Source organism: Coturnix japonica, chromosome 1 (assembly GCF_054131305.1).
Source record: "Coturnix japonica strain WE chromosome 1, WE-NBRP24, whole genome shotgun sequence".
Classification (NCBI taxonomy): Eukaryota; Metazoa; Chordata; class Aves; order Galliformes; family Phasianidae; genus Coturnix; species Coturnix japonica.
The window spans coordinates 160,356,048-160,380,650 of NC_140663.1; the positions used below are offsets into that span (position 1 = coordinate 160,356,048).

Genomic DNA, 24,603 nt, shown 5'->3' on the forward strand with positions numbered 1-24,603 from the left:
TAGCATTACCTCATGTTCCACATAACAAATTATTGGAAATCTGTCAAGCACACCAAATTATCTACTCATCTGCTGTTGTGGGGCCCTTCGGAGCCATCCAAAACCAGCAAAAGCAAGACAATTTAAGCTAATTTTACTATTTATAACAATAGAACAGACCATTAAGATAAATTAATGTCATTATCAAGTTTCTATGAAAATGACAAATACCGCTATTTCAAGCAGCTTTAGAAGCTGTTGACTATAATGAAATCTGCTGTACAGGTACTAAAAAGAAACACTCCAAGTAATTATTTTCTAGTAGCTTGTTTGTTTCCTTCACATTCATTTACTTTCACCACAATTAGTTCTGTACACAATATATGGTAACTAAACAGTCAACACTACGCAGCATTAGGACTAATTGGGCAATTAGGATGCAGTTTTCAGCCTTTTAGGTCCTAAAGAGAGCCAGGAGTAAACATTTTAGAGGCAACAATAGCAGCTCTGCCTCGAGTTTTGTTGTTGGAGTTTAAAGGAATACCATGCCAGGGGTAAATAAAGGCAAGGAGAAGGCTCTACCTGCAGCCCAGAGAAGACTGACAGAAGGAACAGAGCAGTAGAGGGACCCTGGGGACATCCGGAGGGATGTGGGGTTTTGGGGATGGGTCCAGAGGAGGCCACTAAGATGATCAGAGGGATGGAACACCTCTCCTGTGAGGAAAGGTTGAAGGAACTGGGCTTGTTTAGCTTAGAGAAGGCTCTAGGGAGACCTCAGTGTGGCCTCCCAGTACTTGAAGGGAGTGTATAAACAGGAGGGGGAACGGCCCTTTGCAAGGGTGGATAGTGATAGGACAAGGGGAATGGTTTTAAACTGAGACAGTGGAGGTTTAGGTTTCATGTAAGGAGGAAGTTTTTCACACAGAGGGTGGTGATGCACTGAACATGTTGCCCAAGGAGGTTGTGGATGCCCCATCCCTGGAGGCATTCAAGGCCAGGCTGGATGTGGCTCTGGGCAGCCTGGTCTGGTGTTTGGTGACCCTGCACATAGCAGGGGGTTGAAACTGGATGATCTTTGAGATCCTTTTCAACCCAGGCCATTCTATGATTCTGTGATACATCTTCCTCTTGGACAGTGGCATCCTGCCCAGCCCTCCTTCATGCTGTGTGACTCAGTGCCAGCAGAGCACACTGCAGTGCTGAGCAGACCCCACGTTGGAAGCTGTCCCTTGGCCATTTCCCAAGGAGGGCAGGATGAGGAGCGGGTGCTCACTGCCATCCCCGGGTTCCCATTCATTTTCCCCTGATGGCACTGAGCACATCCCCATCTGCCAAGCTTTCATCCACTGCCAGCCACATAATGGCATAATTTGCATGCTCATACTTCATTTCCACACCACTTCGGAGCCTCACACTGGGGCATCAACTGGGAGATGCTGTGCATGGGGGCCTGATGGGGATCAGTGCTGGGCCTGGGGATGGGGACCAGCCCCACCTGCCTACTCTGGTACAGGGCATAGCACATCCCTTTGGGCTCCCTCCTCCCAGGGACAGGCAGTAACAAGTATCAAACATGAGCATCCCACATCCTACATCCCACCTCCAACCCTGGTCAGCCCCATCCCAGCCACCACAGCACGGTGGTATCGCAGGTGGCTGCCAATCAGTTCTGCACTAATGATGATGGAAGGCAATTATTCTCCAGAAGCATTATCACAACATTCATTGCATTTATGCCATTTTATTAGTACTATCAGCCAGAGATTTTATGAAGCAGAGGTTTGCTTTTTCCTTAATTAGACATTCATGACAGAATATCAAATCTGACAATCCATTTAGTCATTTATTACGGAATAAAGGTGAAATCCAGCTTTTGCTTACACACCTGGAGTTTGCACTAGATATAACAGGAGCTGCATCTGTTTCCATCAGTGTCCTTGGCTCAAAGACCTGAGCACATTCATTGGCCCAGGAAGACCAAAGGGACAAAGACCTCTAAGATCATCCAGTCCAACTTGTCAGACCATCCCAAACCGCCACACCAATAAGGTGCTCCTGGCTTCAGAATTATGGGCAGGATGCTTACAACCGCTGTTATTTACAGCCTGCTCCCAACAAACCACATTAAAATAGGCAATTATTTGATCCAGAAATCTCCGGGGCAAGAAAATAGAGGACAGTCACCTCACCAAGGCTCAGAGGCAGGCATGGGGCACCAGCTTAGCACAGCGATGTGCCATCTGTGTGCCTTGGCTCACAGGGAGAGCAGAAGCATCGCCTTCGTTTGGTCCAGAGTGAGGAGAGGAAAAGTACAAATGCACAGATACACACAAACAGTTGACACAGAGAGCTGCTAAGCAACGCTGGCTCCGTCCTGTGCATCACAGAAATGGCTCTTAGCTGAAGAGCCAAGGAAAAGGTGTTAATGCAAACGCATTAGGATGCCTCTGTGATGTCTGAGCTTGAGCATTCACCGCTCGTGGCCACCCTCCTGCATGTGGGGCATTACCCAGTGAGTGCAGGGCAGGGTGTGCTCTTTTACTTTTTTCTTTACAATAAGGGTGGTGAGGCACTGGCACTGGTTGCCCAGAGAGTGGTGGGAGCCCCATCTCTGGAGACACTCAAGGCCATGGACGGGGCTCCGAGAACCTGATGGAACTGTAGGTGTCCCTGATCATTGCAGGGGGTTGAACTAGGTGGCCTTTAAGTGCTCCCTCCAACTCAAATGCTTCTGTGGCCCCAATGTTTGGAGGAGTCTGGTAGGGCACATTGGACAGGGACAACACCGATCCTGGTTCTCACACTATAAACATTCCAGATATATTTATATCGTGTGCATTTCTCCATTGCCAGTAATTGGACTGTCAATCTGCATTTCCTCCCAACCCCACCTCCAGAGTTTTTCTTCTGCTCCCTTCTGCCAGCTCTCATTTGTGCAGCATATGGTGACCAGGACTGCTGCGCTCAGAGGAAAGATCGCCCACCTCTGTGCAAAGTCATTTTTCAGCTGTAGCAGCTCCCTGGCTCCATGCAGCACAAGGCTGTGGTGCCAGCACAGCACAGGTGGCAGCATGGTGGGTGGGAAGGGAAGGGCAGGGCAAGGAGAGGGAGCGGTGACTGGTGGAGAGCTGCCTCCCAATGAGGCTGGGTGCGGAGCAGAATGCATCCCCTCACTCCTGCAGCATGATCCTTCACCTGCCCAGTGCTGCAACATGTTTTGGCTCTGGAGGAGCACAGAGAGCCACAGGGCTGTGCCTTGTCTGCTCACATTGCTGTTCCCTTCCAGATAAGAAATTGATCACCTCCTACAGCCAGGTGCACCAGGGTGAGCAGTGCCCCCCGCCCTGAGCCCTGCTCCTCCTGGGAGGATGCTGAGCTCTCCAGGCAGTGCAGCTCCAGGCTCACCTTTCCTGCTGGCCTGAAGGACACAGGGAGGTCATGACTAAATAGTGAAATGGCAGCTAGAATTAAACAGCAATTCACCTTTTTTTTACAGCCCATTAATAGTGAACCTTCTCTAATTTGTGGTCATAAATGACTATTAATACCGGGCTTGTCTGGGACAAAGATAATTTGCTATCCCAAGTGAGGGATGTGAAGTGATTTTGTACTCGGGTGCTGCTCAAAGTCATGGTTTTAGATTGCAGACAAGGACCAAGAAGAGATATAAAAGTGGTACTATGAACAAACAGGGCTGTTTGCCACCCAGACAATTGTTCCCACTGAATGCAGGCACAACTTTCCCTTTTTTGTTTGCTGAAAACCAAAATCAGACCCTGTACATAAATTAAAAGTTATGTTCAGACTGGCAAACCTTTGACACCCTGTGCTAATACATTCAGCCCTTGTATATGCTTACAAACATAGGACTGTAAAAAAATGGGTATCATAAGGGACATCTGAAGCATGAGTTCATCTAATCCAAAGCTCGAACCAGAAGCAATAGGATTGGGTTTCTCCAGCCAGGGGCTGAAGCACTCCAAGGACTGAAGTTCCCCAGCCCTTGGCTGACTGGACAACACCTCTGCTCCATCAGTGCTTTTAACCCAAAGGGTTGCCTCACATTCTTAGTCTGGACTTTGTAGGTTTTGATATGCCTATGATGAATCATAGAATCATAGAATTACCCAGGCTGGAAAAGACCTCGAAGATCAAGTCCAACCGCAGCCTAACCAGTACCCTAACTCTAACAACCCTACACTAAATCATATCCCTGAGCACCACATCCAAACGGCTCTTAAACACAACCAGGGATGGTGATTCAACCACCTCCCTGGGCAGCCTATTCCAGTACCTATCTACCCTGTCCGTAAAGAAGTTCTTCCTAATATCCAACCTAAACTTGCCCTGGTGCAACTTGAGGCCATTGAGGTGAATAGGACCTCGAAAGCACTTTTCCTTCCATGGATAAGGAGCTTTGTGTCATCACTTCTTCGGGTTTCCAATAATCCCTTGCTCTGGGCCCTACAAATGGAAGAAATGAAGCGGTCATAAAAAATTCTCCTTTGAGAACTAATAATTAACCCAGAGTGGTTAAAAGACATGAAAGGAAGGATGGGAAAGATGAGGCATTTCTTCACAGTGATGAATACAAGCACCGGGGAGCTGTGCTGGCTAACGTTTTCATAAGTGATTTGGACAGGGGGCGAATGGTGAAGAGACAAAAGTTTGCTGAAGTTGCAAAATTGTCAGGGAGTAACAATGACAACTGGCTCTGAAGGGCTACAGAAGGATTTCAGGCTGCAGAGTATCTTCGACAGTGAAATGGAAGCTGAAATTCAGCATTGGTAAATGCTAAGTAATGTGCATGGGGGAAGCAATCGTAACAGTGCATGCTCAGCAATGGGTTCTAAATTAGCTATTATCACTAGGGAAGAGATCTTTGAATAGCTCTCTGAAATACCAGCTCATTACTCCGTGGTGGTCAAGAAGGTAAATAGAATGTCAGGAGTTATTAGGAAAAAAACAGAGAGTGAAACAGAAAACATCATTATGCTGTAGTGGAGCTGTACTCAAACCCTGAGTCCTCTACACAGCTCTGGTCTCCGTTCTTAAAAGCATGGACTGGAACTCACTAACAATGGGATAAGGACAGAAATAACTGGGAAGGACATTAATTGAATGGCTTGTTGGGTGAAGTGACTGCCAAAATGAGGACAACGAAGTCTGCAGAAAGAATGACTGAGGGGGAATAAGATGGCGATATGTTAAATTATGAATATCATTTAGAAAATAACAACAAAGAATGGTTACCTGCTGTTTCTCAAGGAATAAATCAGTGGGCATTAGTTTTAAAAGAAATTAAAAGAGAGCTTGTTTACTTAAACCATAGAGAACATTATTAGAAGGTATGAGATGTGAAGGCACAGGTGAGTTGTAACAGAGATTAAATACCAATTGCATAAGAAGTCAGGATAAAAATAAGAATGTCAACGCAACCTCCAGCTTTGGGTTGCAGTGGAAATACAGAAATGTTTCTGATAGAAACAGTGGAAAATTGCGTTTAATCATGGCATACAAACAGGAGTGGATGTATAAATACAAACATGCACAGAAACACAATTCCTACAGCACAAAGACCAAGAAAGAGTGGCTGTACCTGCTCCATTCATAGCAGGTGCGTCTCTAAGAACCCGTCACAGCTGTCAAGCCTTGTTCTCTGCCTTCAGGTCCTGGCTGGAGCTGATGGTTCCCACACAATCAGTACCTGGTGGTGGCAGCTGGCTTGAGCTTTCAGGAAGTGCATGTGCACATCAACACCTCAAAGAGCAGCACCTGTGTGTGAATGAGAAAGGCATGGTAAAAAAGTAATCTACGCTTCACATCACTGTCAGAAGGAAACCGAATTGCAAAATCCTCAAGTCTTTTGGGATCTCACAGGTAACAACACCTTTTTTCCCCATCCCAATCTATTAAGATTGGAAATCTAGCATGGGAAATCTAGCATGTGTGGAGCCAGGGCTGGACACGGTGAGCCTTGTGGTTCCCTTCCATCATGGGGCATTCTATGTTTCTATGCTCCCTAGGCTGAGTCACCAACAAAGTGAGGGTCCTGTTGCTGTCATTCTCTGTTACAACACGCAACAAATCTGTGGCCTGAAACACTTCACAAGACAAGAATGGCTGAAGCTGCTCTAATGACACCGCATGTTTGCTCCCACTTCGTGACTTGATGGACAGAGCTGGGAGCAGCAAACAGAAAAGGACACCGCATTGTCAAGTTGCTGAGAAATGAATAATGCATCGGGAAGCAAACATAAGCATTATTCCTCTTCTAATCTGTATCATGAAGCATATTACAAATTAACCACTTTCCCCAGACAGTTACTGTATTAAGTAGCTCTAGACTGAGCCCCTCTCAGGGTGGACCATGCCATCTGCATTTAGAAAATTGCCTATACATTTATTAAAGTGAAATTCACCCATTAATTAATCCTGTCAGCATTTTCCCTGGAAACTCTCATTAGCACACTGAGCTAATTACTACAACTAGCGGCACTAGCAGTGTGTGCATGTGTGGGCTAGGGAGGAAGGAAGGTTATTTTAGCATAATAAAAGATCTCCCGTTCTTCCATTCACACTGAAATCAAATTGAAACAGTCAGAATAACTTTGGACCAAGGCAAACTTGTCGTGTTATTTTCCTTCCATATTGGATCTTTGATTGCTGTAGGAAAAACATATTCAAAAGAGGATGGATATCTTCTGAAGCTGATGGAAGTTAGAAACCAGGACCAGCACCACATCCAGCTGTCAGTGCTAGGGTGTGCATGGCGTGACAGCCACAGCAACACTGCACACTTGGGATTGCCAGAACCACATGGTAAAGAGAGCAGGATTTCAGGGCATGTAGACACTGGGAATGCCTTAAAGTCTCAGTTGTCAGCATTGACTCGTGTTGATCTTTTTTAACAGCTCAAAATTTGTTTGATTTTCTTCCACAGGCTTGAATCCTCAAGAGAATCAACTTCTGGTCATGCTACTCATGCACATGTCACATCAGTCTCAAAACCGAGGGTCCTCTTTCTTCAGATAGTACACACCACAGGGCAGCATGTTTTATGAGAGAGTCTATGTTAGGTCATCGTGAAAACCATCCCACCGCAATCAAACATGATTTTCTTTTACTGATTTTACTGTAGTACAACCTTGGCAACCATAATTATCGAAAGCTTCAAGCAATACTACACACAGATACTCAACAATGAGCACATCTGCAGTCCCAGTTCTTCAGCACTTTACTGCATACATAACTTTTCTCTGGCCTTTTATCCCTTCAGATTCAGCAGGAGGATGGGCCCATGCGTAGAGCGGCTCTACACACACGCCTCTGGAACCAGACCATTAGTAATGCTGTGTAACCCCAAAGGCATTCTCTGTTTAATGAAGAACAGTAAAAATTGTTCCTTACTTAAAAAGACAAAAATACTTTTAATAAAATTAGGACCTGACCTCAAATAGAGAATGGGATTTTTTCAGCTTGCTAAGGTTTTTGCTCAGCTTTTTGATCATATCCTTCCTTGCCCTTTAATCCCAATAGAGTTCAGCTGTATTCCTCTAGTAACAAATGGATTCCGCTGTGGCTAAAATGATTGTATAAATAGGGATGCTAATGTACTCCCTTTAGCTGATTAGTACCAACTATTAGAGACATTGAGTTCAGCTTGTATTTGTATTATAATTTCTATTAACTTCTGTCCCCAATCCCTATATGAAGGTTCTCCAGCACAGACATAACATGAAATAGTCTGAGGGTGTAAAGTAGTTCTGGTCTTAAGAAGGAAAGGAAGAAATGTTTAAAGAAAAGGTTCATTTCTGCCACTCGCAGCAGATGGCTGCTTATTTAAATAATCAAGTTAAGTAAGATGCATTTAGGACTATCGTGTTTAATTTGGTTATTTAAATGAATAAACTGCCTGTAAGGCAGTGGTTTCTACAAATATAATCAGGTCACATTCAGCTCTGATTCGTGGTTGCTGATTTTGATATGGTTAGATCCAGAATGAATTAGCTCATCATTTCTCTATATGGCTAAACTGTTTTGCTTACACGAGGGATGTCTTAGATCAGATGAGAATTACCCTGATGCACTGATTGATATTATGTTAATGCGTAGCAGATTAACGTTCCTGCAAATTTGCATATAATGAACATGGCCCGCAACCGTTTGTCCGAGTGCACATCCCTACGTGCCTGCCCCAGATAACAGGACCTTTCTATATCAACAGGAGCCAAGAGGGGAGGAAAAGCAGCTCCTGTAATTCCTCTTTTATGCATTCAACAGAACTACCTCTGCCCGCGGAGTTATCAAGTAGTTACTGGGATGGCAGTGATTATGCAAATGACATGCGATTCTAGCGACTGAACTAACACTACTGAGGACTTGCTCAGTGGAAAGGAGGCATCTCCAACCCATATAAGTTACAAGAAAGGTAAGGGCTTATATGGTAAATAAACGGTGGTGTTCTGCCCTTTCTCTTGGCAAATCTGGGGAGTGCTTATCACTTAGAGCTTGTCCATTTTTTCCCCCACTTAAACAGCTCTATGGAAGAACTCCCATTTAAAACTGAACTGCTTTTCATTGTTGCTGAAAGGATGTCTTCTGTCTGCAGGATACTCTGCACATCTTGTCTCAGTGAGCTCTGCATACAAACAAAGCCCGTTTCAAGCAGGACGTGCCAACCTGAACACCCATTGGGATCCTCTTCCGGGTTCAGCTCACTAAGTCTGTATCTGTGCTTGGTACAGATCCAGTCCAGGTGCATGACCTTGAACTTGGCCTTGTTGAACTTCATGAGGTTGGCATTGGCCTAACGCTCAGTCCTGTCCAGGCCTCTCTGGATGGCATCCCTTCCCTCTGGCATGTCAACCGCACCACTCAGCTTGGTGTCATCATTAAAATGAATGTGTTCCAAATAGTCTATAGTTAATACATATAAAAATAATGGAAGGAAACATACATACTTATTAGACACTTGTTATATTTACTCTATAAAAATCGCTTTGCTTGACTTCTGGCTGTTTTTAGACATAATTAGAAGAAGCCACTTACCTTTTAGAGAGTCACTTAATTATACTGCATGCTAACAAAGAATGGTTGTTTCTCGTTACCCACACAAGAAACTGTAGAAGTAAATGTTAATGTTATAACACAACACTCCTCATCAAACCTTACAAATGCAGGGTGTGCTAGTGGAAAAAAATAACCACTAAATAAAGCATCAGCTGGACTAATTTTGGGCCTACTTTATTTTTAACCCCCTTTTTTTTGCCTTTTAATAAAATACACCGTAATTTTTCCATTTTGTTTTCACACAGACATGAAACAGCTGGCAATAACTTATCCTTTTCAATAGCATGCTGAAAGATACTGGTTTAGATGAATCAGTATGAGATTGGGGTGTTACAAACAGTGTTCTGCCTCTGTTGCTCCATGTCCTTGACAAATGCAAAGCTTCAGCTCCTCTAGGCATGCCCACTCCCTCCCTTGGTAGGATCATGCTCAAAGGCAGCAGGTTAGAGAATCAGGATTTTTAAAGTTCATTTTCTCATTAAAGCATGTCGCAGAACTCTTTCTGTTTGACAGAATTACATAGAATTAATGCATCTCAGACTTTACAGTATGAATAAACTCTCTTTGGTCTCTTCAATACTATATATGCCTGTGAGTTACCAGATCACAGTGAATATGGGAATAATTCAATTCATTTCTGAGTAGAATTCTATGCGTTCACGCAGATCTAGTTTCTGAATTTCCCATCCAAACCATTACCTCCTGCTGCTCTTTATAGAAACAACTATGATTCATTTCTTCTAGCTCTAGCATCTGTGTTTAATTTATGTAAATAACCCATGGTCTGATGCTGTGTAAATACCACTGATATGAATCCAAATACATACAGAAACTACTGAGGATGTAAAGATGTCTCAACACAATTAAACTGTTTTAAAATCACTAACAAATAAATTCTCAGACTGCCACTCAAATATATAATAGCATAAAATACTATAAATAATAATTTCCTAACAACCTAGGTATCACAATTGGTACTTTCCCACATTAAAGATGCTACACAAAAAGCAAGCAATAGATCAGTAGGCAACAGCTCTCAATCTTTTCAAGTATTTTACTTTATTAAGACTGCCAGCTCTGAGATAACAGGAGAGCCCTGGCTAGGTATTTCTTTCCTGTTCATTAAGACTATACCAGCATGTGAGAGCACAGCTCCCTGGCTGTAGGCATGGCCCAAACGTAGAATTAGGGAAAGATCCTGCAACAAAGAGGTTCTGTCTAAGTGGGTAAAAAGATGAGAGCAGCACATATTGCCTGGTCAACTGGATGAAATCTCTTGCCAGATCAAGACGTTAATTTGAGTGTCTTCCTTTTGTTTAAATACCAATTATTGCAATTTCTCTTTTTTAGAGATGTGTATTGACAGCTATTATAAACACACTGGAAATTTGGGGGCCGCTATCTCTTCACCAAAGTTGGCAGAAGCATCCAAGAGATGAAAGCTCTTCTAAGCAAACCTGTAATAAGACAGATCAATAGGCGGGCACAATGATCCCATAAGCTTTTTAATGTGTTTTTCTAAAGGGGGAAAAAAAAAAAAATAAATTTAAGGAAAGTGCTCAGTTTGCACCTATGAATTCTCATCAGAGTTAATTAAAGTGTTTTCAGGTCTCACTTCTTTACTTTGTAGCAGGATAAAACAATAGTAAACCACAGTAATCTTACAAATTCATTTTAAAGACCAATGGGCAGAAGAGAAGCTGTTGAGCAGAAACACGAGGAAAACCCTCCTGAATGTATTCTTTGTTTTTATTTTTCATGAGTGTTGATTCAAACTTTCCTCCCCAAGAAGCTGAATGAAGGCGTTCCAGCAAAGCTACCTACCAAGTGTATCTCATAGCTTATGTTCGTTTACTAAACAGGGAGGAAAGTAACAAGCAACCAAAGAACAAGCACGATATGCTCCACACTAACAAATCCTGATTATCAAGGCTGTTGTAAGGCACATTTCACTTTGATCATCTTTAGACTTCTTATTAAAGAAATAAATTACCTTGGGAAAAAACAAACATACATACAAAATCCGTCTGATTGTAATGCGTTCCATAAAGCACCGCTATTGGCAGCAAACGCTGAAGGTAAAAAGCGAGCCAACAAAACAGCTCCTCTGTCCATAACATGCTTTTTTTTTTTTAACATTTACAAATTATTTTTGACTTAGCCATGCGGGGAGCCTACTTTCAACCCTCAATTTGAAAATCATGGAGGCTTTATAAAGTCTTCCACCTGCATCTCTTTTTTGCATCACAGTTCTTTATCCTCTAAAGGATGAAAACCCCGGCGTATAAAAACTTTGTTAAGCTGTCACTATCAATAGAGTAAAAAAAATATAATGGTTGACAAAGAAGAAACAAATTGCATCTTCGAATAAGTTTCCTTCATGCTCTTGTTAAAAGCTATAACCTCTGATGTTAACTAAATTTAACCCATTCTGACCCTGGCGCTGGCCCTTAACCTCTTCTTTATTCTGCTTCCTGTGGTTGCTGAAGAAAACTGGCCCAGCGCTTGGAAAAGCTCTCTCTGTTGCACACAAAGAGCCAGCCTCACTGCTAGGCTGTCAGGAGGGATAGAATAGACGGGGAGGTCAGCACCTGTGCTGAGAAGCAGGTGACAGGGAACTGCTTGGACCATTCTAGGGCAAGTTGTAATAGTTTCTACCCTTTAAATATCACACTGTAGTTTCGGGTATTCAAGGCAGCGAAGTTCACGTTTTCTTTGTGAATGCAGACTTTAAACAAATTAATCTATTGCTGTTCAACTGACTGTAAAATTAGTAGATTTACTGTTGCAAAAAAAAAAAAAAAAGAAAAAAAAAAGAAAAAAAGAGAAAAAAAAAGGGGGGGAGAGCTTTCACTTCCACTTTAATAAGGTCACGGATGTGTCCTAGGCTGCCAACAAAAGCAGCTTTTAAAATCTTCGCAGCTGAACCCAGCAACTTGCAAAGGCTGCTGAACAATGTCTTAGATGTACAGTGGAAAGTCCTCTCCCTACAGTCAAGACGTAAAACCAGGCATTTAAAAAACTTACCGCACTGGGAAGTTTTAACTTTAATTGTGCCTCGCCGCGGGGACCTACAGGCTGGCTTTATGATTACCATTTTAATAAATTCAGCCAGCCTCCCTTTTCAGGAAGCAAAATCAGTTTCTTGCCTGGATTCTTTAAATCAGACCGAGCAATTAAAGGACAGCATGCATCTTCAAAAGAGTTGTTTTAATTCACAGAACAGAGGCACACTCTTGGAACCAAACTAAACTGTGGCTCTTTGGCTATTACATTCTGTGCAGGGCTCTGCTAGCAGTGACCGTTCTTACCACCCTACAGAATTTCTGGGTTTGCTTTTATTTTTTGCTGCCTTGTTAGAATAAAAATAGAGGAGTGTGTGTATTAAGCAGCTTTCAAAAGACGGGGATGTAAAGAGAGTAAGCAAGGCACTGCAGAACCAGGAACATGGACCTGCAGCTCACCCAGAATATCTATATCCTTTAAGTATGCATTAACTCCAGTGTGTTCTGCAGCATATGGCAATGCTCAGCTCAACACAAGGGAGTTTTTAGCTGAGTTATGTGATAAAAGTCTTCATAGAACCATAGAAGGCCTGGGTTAAAAAGGACTGCAAAGATTTCACATCTCCTGCTATGTGTAGGGTTGCCATCCACCACACCAGGCTGCCCAGAGCCACATCCAGCCTGGCCTTGAATGCCTCCAGGGATGGGGCATCCACAACCTCCTTGGGCAACATGTTCCAGTGCGTCACCACCCTCTGTGTGGAAAACTTCCTCCTAATATCTAACCTAAACCTCCCCTGTCTCAGTTTAAAACCATTCTGTGATTCTGTGATTCATTCCCCTTGCCCTATCACTGCCCACCCTTGTAAACAGCTGTTCCCCCTCCTGTTTATACACTCCCTCAAGTACTGAAAGGCCACAATGAGGTCTCCCTACCTACAGCACCCTCCTCCCCTCAGGGACAAATGAACCCAGAGACCCCCAGATAGGACTACGAACATGGAGGAAGCTTCCCAGTAGCATGAGAGCGTGTAGGTAACACCTACACCGTCAGGACACTGCTGCAGAAAGCATCAATGCCTCGGAGCACCTCCTGTGTGAGGTGAGGGCAGTCTGAGAGCCCTGGGGCTGCTCAGCACTCAGTGTTGGAATATCCCACAGCACAGCAGGCACTGACGGTACCAACATGCCCGCCCACAGGGCCAGGAGGGGGAGGAGGAGGAAGAGGAAGGGGAGGGGGAAGAAGAGGAAGGGAGGCCGAGCCCCACCTTCCCGGCGGGCCGGGGCAGGTAAGGGCGGTCAGTGGGGCGCTGCGGGAAGATGGAGGGTGTGTTGCTCTGGAGCCGGGATCCGCTGAGATAAATGCGAGTTTGGTGCTTTGTGATGAACCGCCGCCACACCGGATCGCGGCCTGCCGGCCCGCACTGCCGTGTTTGCGGTGGGGGGACAGCGGCCTTCCAGCGCCTGAAGGGGATTGCGGTGACAGCACAGGAGGGAACGGCTTTAGGCTGAAGGAAGGGAGGGTTAGGTCAGGATTCGGGGGAAATCTATTCGCTCGGAGGTTGTGGGTGCCCCATCCTTGGTGTGCTTAAGGCCGGGCTGGGTGCAGCCCTGGGCAGCCTGAGCTGCTGTGGGGCAGCCCTGCCATGGCAGGGACTGGGTGCGTTGTACGGTCACACAGCATCAGTTGAGTTGGAAGAGACTTTTAGAAGTCATTTGCTCCAGCTCCCTGCCGTGAACAGGGACACTGCAGCTAGATCAGGTTGCCCACAGCCTCATCCAACCTCGTGTGTCTCCAGGGATGGGGCATCCACCACCTCTCTGGGCAACCTGTGCAAGTGCCTCACTACCCTTATTGTACATAACTTTATCCTTATATCCAATCTAGATTTTTTTTTTTTCCATTTGAAACCATTCCCCCTCGTCCTATCACAACACACCCTGCTAAAGAGTCTGTCCCCTTCTTTCTTACAGCCCTTCTTAGATACCGAAAGGCTGCTCCCAGGTCTCCCCAGAGCCTTCTCTTCTCCAGGCTGAACAGCCCCAGCTCTCTCAGCCTGTCCCCACAGGGAGCTGTTCCATCCTTTGGATCATTTCTGTGGCCCTCCTCCGGATGCACTCCAACAGCTCCATGTCTCTCCTGTACTGAGGACTCCACATCTGGATGCAGTGCTCCAGGTGAGGCCTCACCAGCACAGTGTAGATGGTCAGGATTGCTCCCTCACCCTGCTGGCCACACTGCTTTGGATGTAGCCCAGGATACAGTTGGCTTTCTGGGCTACAAGGGCACACTGCTGCTCGTGTCCAGCTTCCCATCCACCAGTACCCTCAAACCCTTTTTGTCAGGGCTGTGCTCCATTCTTACATCCCCCAGCTTATACTGATAGCAGGAATTACCACCGCCCAGGTACAAAACATGTTGCACTTGGATTTGTTGAACCTCAGGAGATTCTCCTGAGCCCAGTGCTTGAGGTGTCTCTGGGTGACATCCCATCCCTCAATGTGTTGACCACACCGCACACCTTGTTGTCATCTGCAAACTTAAACTGAGGCTGCACTCTGTATACTGACGTACCTACATGCCTACCATAAACTGCACTTCCCAAACAACTAATGCTGCATAGGCGTATAGCTGGGTGTAAGAAATCTTTCTAGTTTTAACGACTGGAAAAAAGCTCAGCTCATTATGATTATGCCACCCTCAATTTAATGTTCGTGTAAAACTGAAAAAGGCAATAAATACTTAAAATGCCTGATAAAATAGTTGTATAATTAAGGTATTATTTCAACTCTGGGGCATGGCTGAATGAGGAATTCAAGTTTAGAGACAGTGAGCCCGTTTTGCTTTTAGGTTATAGAAATAATGAACCACTGGCTTACTTCTGCTCAGCAGTGGCAGAATAGATACTCACATGAGGAGAAATGAGCTGGAAGTTTGGGAGTCTCTAAAGAAGTTCAGGCTCAAATGTTAAGATACTGAAGAGAACATCAACTCTGTACGTTTTCTTTCATGGTCAGATTTTCTCTCTGGCTTAAAGCCCTCTTTGTTACTGTCAAGCTCCTGTTGGTTGCTCATTTTGTAGAGTAACGCTGCATCTTTTCCAAAGAGGGATTCTAAGGACTGGGGTTTATTGAACCAGAATTGGGTCTTTCTGATAATCATAGAATCATAGAATTACCCAGGTTGGAAAAGACCTTGAAGATCATCAAGTCCAACCGCAGCCTAACCAGTACCCTAACTCTAACAACCCTCAGCTAAATCATATCCCTGAGCAATAATACTAACTAGGTGAATCTGACAGCTGGGGGTAACTTGTTTATTTTTACTCTTCCTGTTCCTCAGAATGACTTACTTTTGTGTGCTGAAGCTTTTATGTCAAACAACCAGAAATGAGACTAGATACGCAAAAAGATTCTATGGTACTTTCCTGTCATGGACAACACAAAAGGGAGTTTTCCCTCCATTCTGGATGGCGTTACCTGATACTACAAAGACAAACGTGCTTGTATTTACTCAGCCATTTTGTACAGCTGAAAAATCTCGCAAAGATCCAAAAAGGAAAGCAGCGTTTGGAAGCGTTGGGCGAAGAATTCCCTATCGGATTTTGCACGTAATCAACCAGGATGGAGAGAGCTTAGGAGAGATGCACAGAGCAGAGGCGCTCAGACTGATGGATGAACATGACCTGAAACTGGTTCTGCTTCGAGAGAACGCAGAACCTCCTGTGTACAGACTGATGACTGGGCGGCAGATTCACGAAGAGAAGCTGAAGCGTGCAGAGAAAGAAAAAGCAAGTTCCAAAACAGGTACATACATTGTTAATGTTACAACACTGAGCACTTTGAAAAATGCTGTATTAAAAGTGGTTTCAGCGGATTAAATCCTCTTACTTGCATTTGTGTAAATCCTGCAACGTCACTGCAGTCCATGCTATTAGGGATTTGCACTGGTGAAAATAAAATGTTGGATTAGTTTAGTCTTCTCCAGGGAAGCCTACTGTTGCCTTCTCAGGATTTACTACTTTGGCATCTGCTGGCATTTTTTTTTTAAAGCTATTTTTATTGAAGTTAATACAGCTAGACTCGGGTTCTGTAAGGCTCACTGAATTTCTCTTTTACTAAGGCATAAATGATGGACACTTTACAGCTCTGTGTACCATACACAAACTTGTCTCCAGTGATAATGAACCATGGCTGTAAAACTTTCTCTTCCTAGCCCACTGCTAGGAGGAAAAACCCTGGAGTCTCCCCTTTAGAACAGTGACAGATAGCAGTTACCCCACCTAAGGTGAGAGTGGCAAGTGCTGACACAGTGAGGCTGGGATATTCTGTGTATGAGAAAGCAGCATGGGGAAAAAGGAGTCAAGCAAAGCACTAGAGTCTGCTGAAAGAGAGCAGATATTACAGGCTTCTCACATGCTATGCTAACACGGTCTTAGTTCTGTTTTAAACAGTGCTGGTTCAGAAGGAGTTATCCTTTTCTTCAGCTATTGCCAAGAATGACTTGGAGACCAAGACTAAACAGATAACACAGTGGATTGAAAAGAAATACCACGTTAAAGTGACTATCCGACAGGCAAAAGATAACAATACAGATATGGTAAGTGGGCAGTCCATTTCATGAAGCAGCTGTAGCTGTATTAACTTCTCCCATACTGTTCTGTCTTCTGATTTTAATGCATCATTCGGTTTTGATGTGAATGTCTGTCCTGTGAAGTTAGCAGTCACTTCATCTGTTCAAACACTGCAGTCCCATAGAGACAATTAAGTACGAGGCTTTGTTAAGAACACAGGCAAAACAGTGGGACTTAACAGCAGAGTGCAGGCAGTTCCTACTTCTTTGTAGTACCACCTCATTAAGGGGGCTGGTAAAACTGTCCCATCTGTACCTTAAGCCAACTGAGGTATTTTTGCAGTAAGGCTTATTAATGAATGAATTAGTAATTTAGCCTAAATATTAGGAAATGGCTTAATCCTGATGACTTCCCTAAACTGAATTTAATGAATAAAGAATAAATGGTTGGGGAAAGACAAGCTGAAATGTTCGAACCAAAACTAGCAAAACAGCCTGAAATATTTTTCTAACCATTGTTGTGCATTTTATCCTATCTTTTCCTCTTTTCAGTTCACGCTTTTTGATCAGATTTTGGGGACTGTGTCTGACAAAGCCACTTATCTTTCCAAGCCAAAAGCTATTAAGGAAGGAATGAGTACGTGCATCCTGAGACACATGTCTGACAAAGAGTTGAAAGCATATCAGAAGATGGAAAAACAGAAAAACAGTACGGTAAAGAAAGATGAAAATGAAGAAGCAGAGTCAAGTGAGTTGCGCTAATGACTTTATGAGGAGGTATAAACAATATTATTACAAAAAGGACTATAAAATAAAGGTTTCTTGCTGGGCTTTGCACTGGTCATTCCATGAAGAAAATTTGCAGTTCACTTTTACTGCAGAGTCAGAATTTCAGCAGTTGTTACTCCATTTTCCACGGGCTGATCTGGTGTCTTGCATTCTGTCACAGCCTCATCTTTTCCTGGCTGTGTTTTAGGGGGAACGTACCCACTCAGACGAGACGCCAAGCTCCTCTTAGGACGAGAACGCTTTGCCTGGCAGAAATAAGGTCAGCATTAGCAACTTCACGTGTGTACAGAATAACAATAGAGATCAAGAGAAAAAATAGCGAAAAGGAGAGCATGTTATTTACAAGACCTTCAGATAACAAAAATCTCCCAAATTAAGTAGATAGCTGGCTTGCTTTTCTACTTCTCCACATTCTAGAACACTTAATAATACCCTCTCAATTGTATTCTGTCACCTCACAGAGAAGGACTTTAAGAGTCTGACTTACTTTTAGCTTTTTCTTTTCAGGATCATGGTGAACTGCATGCCTCGCTAGGCTCTGCTGCAGTTACAAGGAAGAAAAAAGCAATGTTATTTATGTTATTTCACATTATGCAGTTCAGGTTAGGAAAGTGTGAAAATAGATACCTTCATTGCAAATACTTTTCCACAGCCTGGATGATCACAAGAGAATGGTTTCAGCTCCTCGTGAAAAGAGAGGATATGGCTTTGAAGGTTAAACAGAGTTGTGTAGGTTCTGTCACATCCTTCCCTTGGGCATCGGCAGACTTCCCTCTCCACAGCGTGTGTTTTTTTATGCTGCTTGAGGTAATCTTTGCGTTTAAAAGTTTTAGAACACTCTGTACAAACGATTGGCTCTGAGTCAGGGAAGGAAAGAGAGGCAGAGTATAAGTGAACAGCTTCTTGCAAGAGCTCAAAATTAAACCCTAGCAATCCTTTAGAAGACTGCAAAAACTCACATGAAAGGTAGGGAACTCAGAGACTAGAAAAGAATGTGAATTATCCAGATATAAAATCCTACATTATGCAATTATTCATTAACTGAATCACAAGTCAAAGTTAGTATGCTAACATTTTCGTCTATCAAAGGTCTAGCCAGAGTGACAACTATTTTGCCATTTAGTGCTAGTAAACACTTGGTCTAGGCACAATGACAAGAAAGTGAGTTCAGCTTGGCCTGCTGAAGTTTACCTGTATGGCTTTCTTTATTATGTTTCAGAAGCTCACTCCAAGTTTTTCCAATATATGAGCAGTTTTCTTTCTTGCATGCATATCCTGTTAGAGACGACAGATGGTTACAGTCACAAAACACTCAGATCACAGAATCACAGAATGACCCGGGTTGGAAGGGACCTCAAGGATCATGTAGTTCCAACCCCCTGCCTGGCAGGGCCACCAAACATACACCTTTACTAGATCAGGTTGCCCAGGGCCCCGTCCAACCTGGTCTTGAACACCTCCAAGGACGGGACATCCACAACCTCCCTGGGCAGCCTGTTCCAGGGCCTAACCACTCTCCCAGTGCAGAACTTCCCCCTAACATCCAACCTACATCTTGCCTCTTTCCACTTAAAACCATTTCCCCATGTCCTGCTAACACTCTGGCAGACGGTCTAATTTTACAAAGGTGAACTCCATTTTCAGTGTTTGAATATTCCTCATCTTCCTCCCCATACTACGTGGTAGGACACAAGGCAATGGTTACAAGTTAGGAGATGAGAATCTCCTAATGGGTTTTATGAATAAACTTTTTTATCACCGACACCAGTTGTATTGAGAGGCTGTGAAATCCTTGCCCCTGGAGACATTCAGTATGTGACTGCATGCAGTCCCAAATAACTTGGTTTAATGAAGCAGATTTGAACCAGATGACCTCTTTTCCAACCTAAATGGCTTTCATAGAATTACCCAGGTTGGAATCGAAGATCATCAAGTCCAACCGCAGCCTAACCATAGTACCCTAACTCTAACAACCCTCTGCTAAATCATATCCCTGAGCACCACATCCAAACGGCTCTTAAACACATCCAGGGCTGGCGATTCAACCACCTCCCTGGGCAGCCTATTCCAGTACCTGACTACCCTTTCTGTAAAGAAGTATTTCCTAACGTCTAACCTAAACCTATCCTGGCACAACTTGAGGCCATTTCCCTTTATGGAACTCTACCTCCCTGTGTCTTAAGTAAAATTTACATCCCACCAACTGTACACTTTCAGTCAAATATATAACTGTAATAATGTATTTCTATCTAAATATTTGTATTCCATATTTAGAAATAGAACTCGACCATACAGCAATATTCCCAAGCCTAAAGAAACTACCATTTTATCAAGCGGACAAGATGACTTTTAAACGAACCACAGAAAACTAATGCTATTTAAATACCAAGACTGGAAAGATCAAAGAGCTATAGGCAAGCCTTAAGAAAGGACCACAGTATGAGTCATAGCTTTTGGGATACTCTTCCTAGTCGCAGGTTTCCTTGCTTCCTAGTGCTAATTCAAATCAACAACAACAAAGTTAGCTGTCAAAGTACTAAAAGAATGGATAGCACTGTAGCAGAATAAGCTCAAACATCTACATGACCACCTCCTGACAATTCTACTTCAATACCTTTCATGTGAGAACATTAGAAATGTAAGCTTGTGTGGTTTTTGCCAGTGTTACATAAGAAATATGCAGCAGAACTGGCAATTAATCTTGTGGGCATCAAGTCTAGAGCCTTAACCATTAGTTGATCTAATCTCCAGAAGACAGATTATTGACAAGGAAGCACTTTAGAAGTCAAAAATGACTCAGGGTTGGGTTCAGCCCATTGCATCTGGAACGATGCAGTGTCCTGATACTGTAACCCACATGGCAACTCAAAAAGGCTTTGTCCATCTCAATCATCAGGCACAGAGCACTTCCATGTCTGCACCAGGACGTACTACCCTCATTGGAAAGAGTCCTTTTTCCTTTGCTAGAACACAACTGAAACAAACAAAAGCTGTATTACCTTCATGTACTTTCTTGTGCCGCTTTAGACTATTTGGAGTAGAAAAGTTCTTCCCACATCCCTCGTGATCACATCTAGGTAAAAACAGACTGGTTTAATTCCTCTCGTTACACCTGCGTATCTTTTCTTCAACTCACACACAACAAAAGGGGAAAATACCCCAGACTTTACCTTGCCCAGAGATTTGTTCTGCTTCATCCCTTGTAAAATTCAGTTCCACAACCCTTCCCATTACAACCAGTTAAATTTCAGCTGTAGAACCAAACTTCATATCCCTCCCTACAAAGGGAGCTGTCCAAACCCACAGAAGGCTGAAGCTTGAAGTGACTTGTACAACAACAGTAATTAGGGCAGCCATGCAAGTGTTTATGCGTGTGTTTCAGACTGTGTACATTCAAAACTGGTTTGATTTTCCCATTAACCTGTACTGAAGTGTACTAGCAACCATGGCAATATTCCTGAGAGTTTATTTACAGCTTTGAAATGCCCTATCCATGAAAAGGTTAAGTGAAGGTACCTGTTTTCGACCTTATTGTTTCAACTCTTAAATGTTCATTAGGAAAATGCTCTACCTACTTGAAGGGCGGTTCGTTGGTGTGCTGACACAGGTGAACTTTCAGCTGCTGATGTTTCCTAAAGGACTTGCCACAGCCTTCAAAGTTGCACTGTTGAGGAAATGAAGCAATCAATCATCAGAGGCCAAACAACAGCAGCCCAGTCCACACATGATACCCCAGTCACATGAACTGATGCAAACTATGCATAACAAGCCCAGGTATCTCCTTAGGTACCACACGAGGAGCTTGTTTAGCCTCGTCCTGTAATGCCACAGGTCACGACTCACCAAATAGAGCTTCTGCTGATTTTCGTGCTTGCGTTGAACGTGTTTCTTTAAGTTTGCCTTCGTTCCAAACTTCTGATTGCATCCCTCAGCTGTGCACCTGCAAACAAAGCAAGTTCTCTTACTGCAACACTAAGCACGTACCCCCAGCTCACAACCCAAATACAAGAAGGCTTTTGAAAGACACCAAAAGCCGGGGGTAAAGAAGGTAAAGTCAGCATCTAAAGCGACCGGATGTCATGTTAAGGCGGAGCTTCAGCACAGCACACGGGTTTCTCGCTGCTGCCCCACAACAGCCCATTGCCCGTCGTTGTAGGGGCAGCCCAGCCCGCTCCCCCCACAGTAACACCACAGTAACACCACAGTAACACCACAGTAACACCACAGTAACATCACAGCCGGCCGAGGCCGAGCCTTACTCGAACGGCCTTTCCCCGGAGTGCGTCAGGTAGTGCCGGGTGCGGTGGAAGTCCCTGGTGAAGCTCTTGCCGCATCCCTCGTACTGACACACGTACGGCCTCTGAAAGAGACAGGCCGGCTCAAAGGAGGAGGCGGCGGCCGCAGCCCCCGGCCCTTCCCGGTCCGGCACGGAGCCGTGCCCCGCTCACCGCTCCCGTGTGTCGGCAGAGGTGCGCGTCCAGCCGCCAGCCCTTGTTGAACGCGGCATCGCAGCCGGGGAACGAGCAGATGAACGAGCGGGCGGCCGGCGCGCTCCTGACTCTGCTGCCGGCGGGCGCGCTCCCGTCGCCGCTGCTGCCGGCGGCCGCGGGCGCGCTCCCGACGCTGCCGCTGCCTCCGGGCGCGCACTCGCTCCCCGCCGCGCCCTCCACGGCCATGCGGGAGGTCACGTGACCGCGGTCCCAACCCCGGGTGCCGCGATGGCCGAGGCGGTGGCGGTGCGCATGCGCGGTGCGTGGAGGGCTGGGCCTCAGAGAGGAGAGGCGGGGACTGCGGCCTTCATGGTACCACACAGCCACAAACAGCCTGGGATTGAGTGCATCAGGGATGGGGTGTCACAGCCTACATGGGCAGCCTGTGCCAGTGCAAAGAGGGGTTGGAGTTAATTCACTGCTGGGCTGTGAAAGCTGTGAGCAGTACCAAGGTTACAGGAGCGTTTTGGTGTTGTGTGAACAACAGAAGTGATGGGGTTAACTACTATGACTGTGTGAAATGCAACAGTGAAAATTAGTTCTTTGGGTGTGGAAAGCTAAAGAAGTTATTCAGTATCACTCTAAAATGAGCTCCAAGTTGAAGTCATTTTGATTATACAAGTTAAAAAAGCAACTATTTGATTTAAATGCATTTAACAGTATCCAAGTTGCTCAGTGCCTTTTACAAGTAATACACTTTCGATTGTTCTCGCTTAGATATAGCTGTAGAAAAGCAAAGCAGCCCTGTTTTCCTCCTCACAACATCAGCTTTATTCTGTTCTCCATCACATCATGGCTTCTTCCTCTTTCCCTGTCCCTCAACTAAGGGAGAGCAATGAAGTTGGTGTGAATTACACACACTGGATGCCATAGGTAAACTGCAGTCAGGATAATGCGTCCTTGATCTCTCTGTTTACAGAATTATGGCTGGCTCCTAATGATGCCCGTGTCCTCAGGAGCCCTTTCTGGATTTCTGATCAGCACAAAAACACGCTGGGAGGAGGATGGAGTTAATCAGTTGGGCTTTCCTGCTGCTATAGATTCAGCTTAGTAAATTGACTCCAACAGATGTTTCTGCTTTTAGGCCGTGAGGAACTTTATTGACTGGCTTTCCTTGTGCTCAGTGAGCATGTCAAGCTATCAGAGACTTGGTTTCTGTAAGAGCGTTGTCCCTTCAGGTGATGTTTTTTCTCTCTCTGGCCTGGCAGTTTTTAATGCATTTCTCAAGAGACCGATTCCCCTGACAGAAGAAATAGAGGGAATCCTCATTACCCAATTTTCTCTCCTGTCTGCAGGGGCCACGGGCTGCAGGTGACTGAAGTAGCAGAGCAGAGCTCAGAGCTGCCTGCCAGAGTTTCCAACCAGCCTGCCATCAGTTGTCCCAACCTTGTGGGGTAAGAGCCAGACAAGACCAGATTAAAGCAAAATGGACCAGATTTTCTTCTCGGTTGCACCATTGTATTGGAAATTGTGCCAGGACAACTCCAGGAAGCAGATTTGTTCCCAAAGGAAGAACGTCTCAGGGGGTATCACATTTTCCTGCCTCGTGGCATTGCTGATTTTCAAAGGGGCACAATGTCCAGAATTGTGTCAGCCCTGCAAACAGTGCTTTGTAAAATCAGACACAGTTATTTGTGCTCCCAACACAGGCCTCTGAAGGCACTGAGCTCCGTGGGTCTGTAAGGAAGGCAGTTATCTATCCGACCAAAATTGCAGGTGCAAAATGATGCCTGCAGCTATCCGTGGCCATAAAAAACAGGCATTCTCCAAAGGCTGGTTGTAATAGAAGTGTTGCCACACAGCAGATGTGGGAGTCCTTCCTGCTCCAGTTGAGCCCTCGGGGCATTTCTCCAGCACGTAGACTGTTTGCTTGGAGAAATACAATTTTGCCCATCCTCTTCGGGAGGACTGTCTTTGTGGACTGTGATGTCAGTAAAACAATTGCTACTTCATGAGTCATTAGTCTGCCACTGACCGTTATACAGCTGTGCTTGAATCAAATCCATATTAGTTATCTACGTGTGCAAGTTTGCTTCCTTTCCCACTATTGTCACCTGTCTTGTGTCTTGTTGGAGGCTGCTGTCCTGCAGACTGCCCTGCCAGCAGTTGTCCTCGCTCGGGTTGTCTCCTTGAAGCTGATGTGACTTGTTCCCCAGGGCCTGATCCAAATCCTTTTGAAATCAGGAGAGAGGTGCTCACAGTCTTCAATGGGTTTGTATTGCATCCTCAGATAGTAACTTTTTCCTGGCAGGAATTTTGCTTCAAATACTTCTTGAAGACATTTGAGAGATCTGTCGACTGATAAAATACCCAGCCTTAAACCAATACAAACAGTGGATCCCTTGAATATACTGTGTAATATTGTAGAATATGGTTGTTTTATGATACAAGCCCATTTTTCCACCCACCAGAGATTTACCTTCACCTTGTGTGGCTGCTGACCCTACAAGCACGCGGCTGCTGATTTGGGAATGTGAAAAGAAAACCGTGTGACTTTAGTGAAAGCAGATAGAGCCATCTAGTGACATGAGAAATGCATTCTTCATTTCACAGACCTACAGAGGCCCCCAAAGGTCAATATTCACCACCAGCCGGCAGGAGAGCCCCTCTCCCACGGATGCATCTCATGGTGTTCACGCAGCTGGAGCTTCGTTTGATTCCCAGCAGCCCAAAGCCAGCAAAGGTTTGGAGAGCT

General features: G+C 44.7%; 2 protein-coding genes and 1 long non-coding RNA gene across 6 annotated transcripts; 1 reads left to right on the forward strand and 2 right to left on the reverse strand.

The window, feature by feature from the left end:
- Positions 1-1,801: 1,801 nt before the first annotated feature.
- Positions 1,802-13,197, reverse strand: LOC146762813 (uncharacterized). The gene is made up of 3 exons (XR_014942179.1): positions 12,993-13,197; positions 5,579-5,754; positions 1,802-4,443 (listed from the first exon to the last, which is right to left on the reverse strand). It is a non-coding gene; the product is annotated as an uncharacterized LOC146762813 (long non-coding RNA).
- A 95-nt stretch (positions 13,198-13,292) lies between these two features.
- On the forward strand, positions 13,293-17,460 carry MTIF3 (mitochondrial translational initiation factor 3). 3 transcript variants are annotated; one of them, XM_015852050.3, is made up of 5 exons: positions 13,293-13,345; positions 14,031-14,234; positions 15,400-15,863; positions 16,511-16,656; positions 17,182-17,460. In XM_015852050.3, the coding sequence occupies exons 2-5, from the start codon at positions 14,221-14,223 to the stop codon at positions 17,389-17,391; spliced, it is 834 nt and encodes a 277-aa protein (XP_015707536.2). In that variant the 5' UTR covers positions 13,293-13,345; positions 14,031-14,220; the 3' UTR covers positions 17,392-17,460. The 3 variants fall into 3 exon arrangements, with proteins under 3 accessions (XP_015707536.2, XP_015707537.2, XP_085392460.1); XM_085536334.1 differs by having other exon boundaries at positions 13,302-13,584; XM_015852051.3 differs by lacking the exon at positions 14,031-14,234.
- On the reverse strand, positions 17,379-22,151 carry GTF3A (general transcription factor IIIA). Of its 2 annotated transcripts, XM_015852049.2 has the most exons (9): positions 21,867-22,151; positions 21,678-21,778; positions 21,262-21,358; positions 20,994-21,082; positions 20,418-20,491; positions 18,610-18,693; positions 18,046-18,275; positions 17,906-17,959; positions 17,379-17,663 (listed from the first exon to the last, which is right to left on the reverse strand). In XM_015852049.2, the coding sequence occupies exons 1-9, from the start codon at positions 22,092-22,094 to the stop codon at positions 17,502-17,504; spliced, it is 1,119 nt and encodes a 372-aa protein (XP_015707535.2). In that variant the 5' UTR covers positions 22,095-22,151; the 3' UTR covers positions 17,379-17,501. The 2 variants fall into 2 exon arrangements, 1 of the variants encoding a protein (XP_015707535.2); XR_014942178.1 differs by lacking the exon at positions 20,418-20,491 and having other exon boundaries at positions 21,867-22,150.
- Between the last annotated feature and the right edge of the window lie 2,452 nt (positions 22,152-24,603).

Excerpts from the sequence above, each read along its gene's own strand:
- MTIF3 (XM_015852050.3), top strand. Across the intron at positions 15,864-16,510 it reads AAAAGCAAGTTCCAAAACAG|TGCTGGTTCAGAAGGAGTTA; the intron begins GTACATACATTG and ends TGTTTTAAACAG. Across the intron at positions 16,657-17,181 it reads AAGATAACAATACAGATATG|TTCACGCTTTTTGATCAGAT; the intron begins GTAAGTGGGCAG and ends TCCTCTTTTCAG.
- GTF3A (XM_015852049.2), bottom strand. The coding sequence starts at position 22,094 with ATGGCCGTGGAGGGCGCGGCGGGGAGCGAGTGCGCGCCCGGAGGCAGC. Across the intron at positions 21,779-21,866 it reads TCTGCCGACACACGGGAGCG|AGGCCGTACGTGTGTCAGTA; the intron begins GTGAGCGGGGCA and ends TGTCTCTTTCAG. Across the intron at positions 18,276-18,609 it reads TAATAAAGAAAGCCATACAG|AGCCAATCGTTTGTACAGAG; the intron begins GTAAACTTCAGC and ends TCCCTGACTCAG.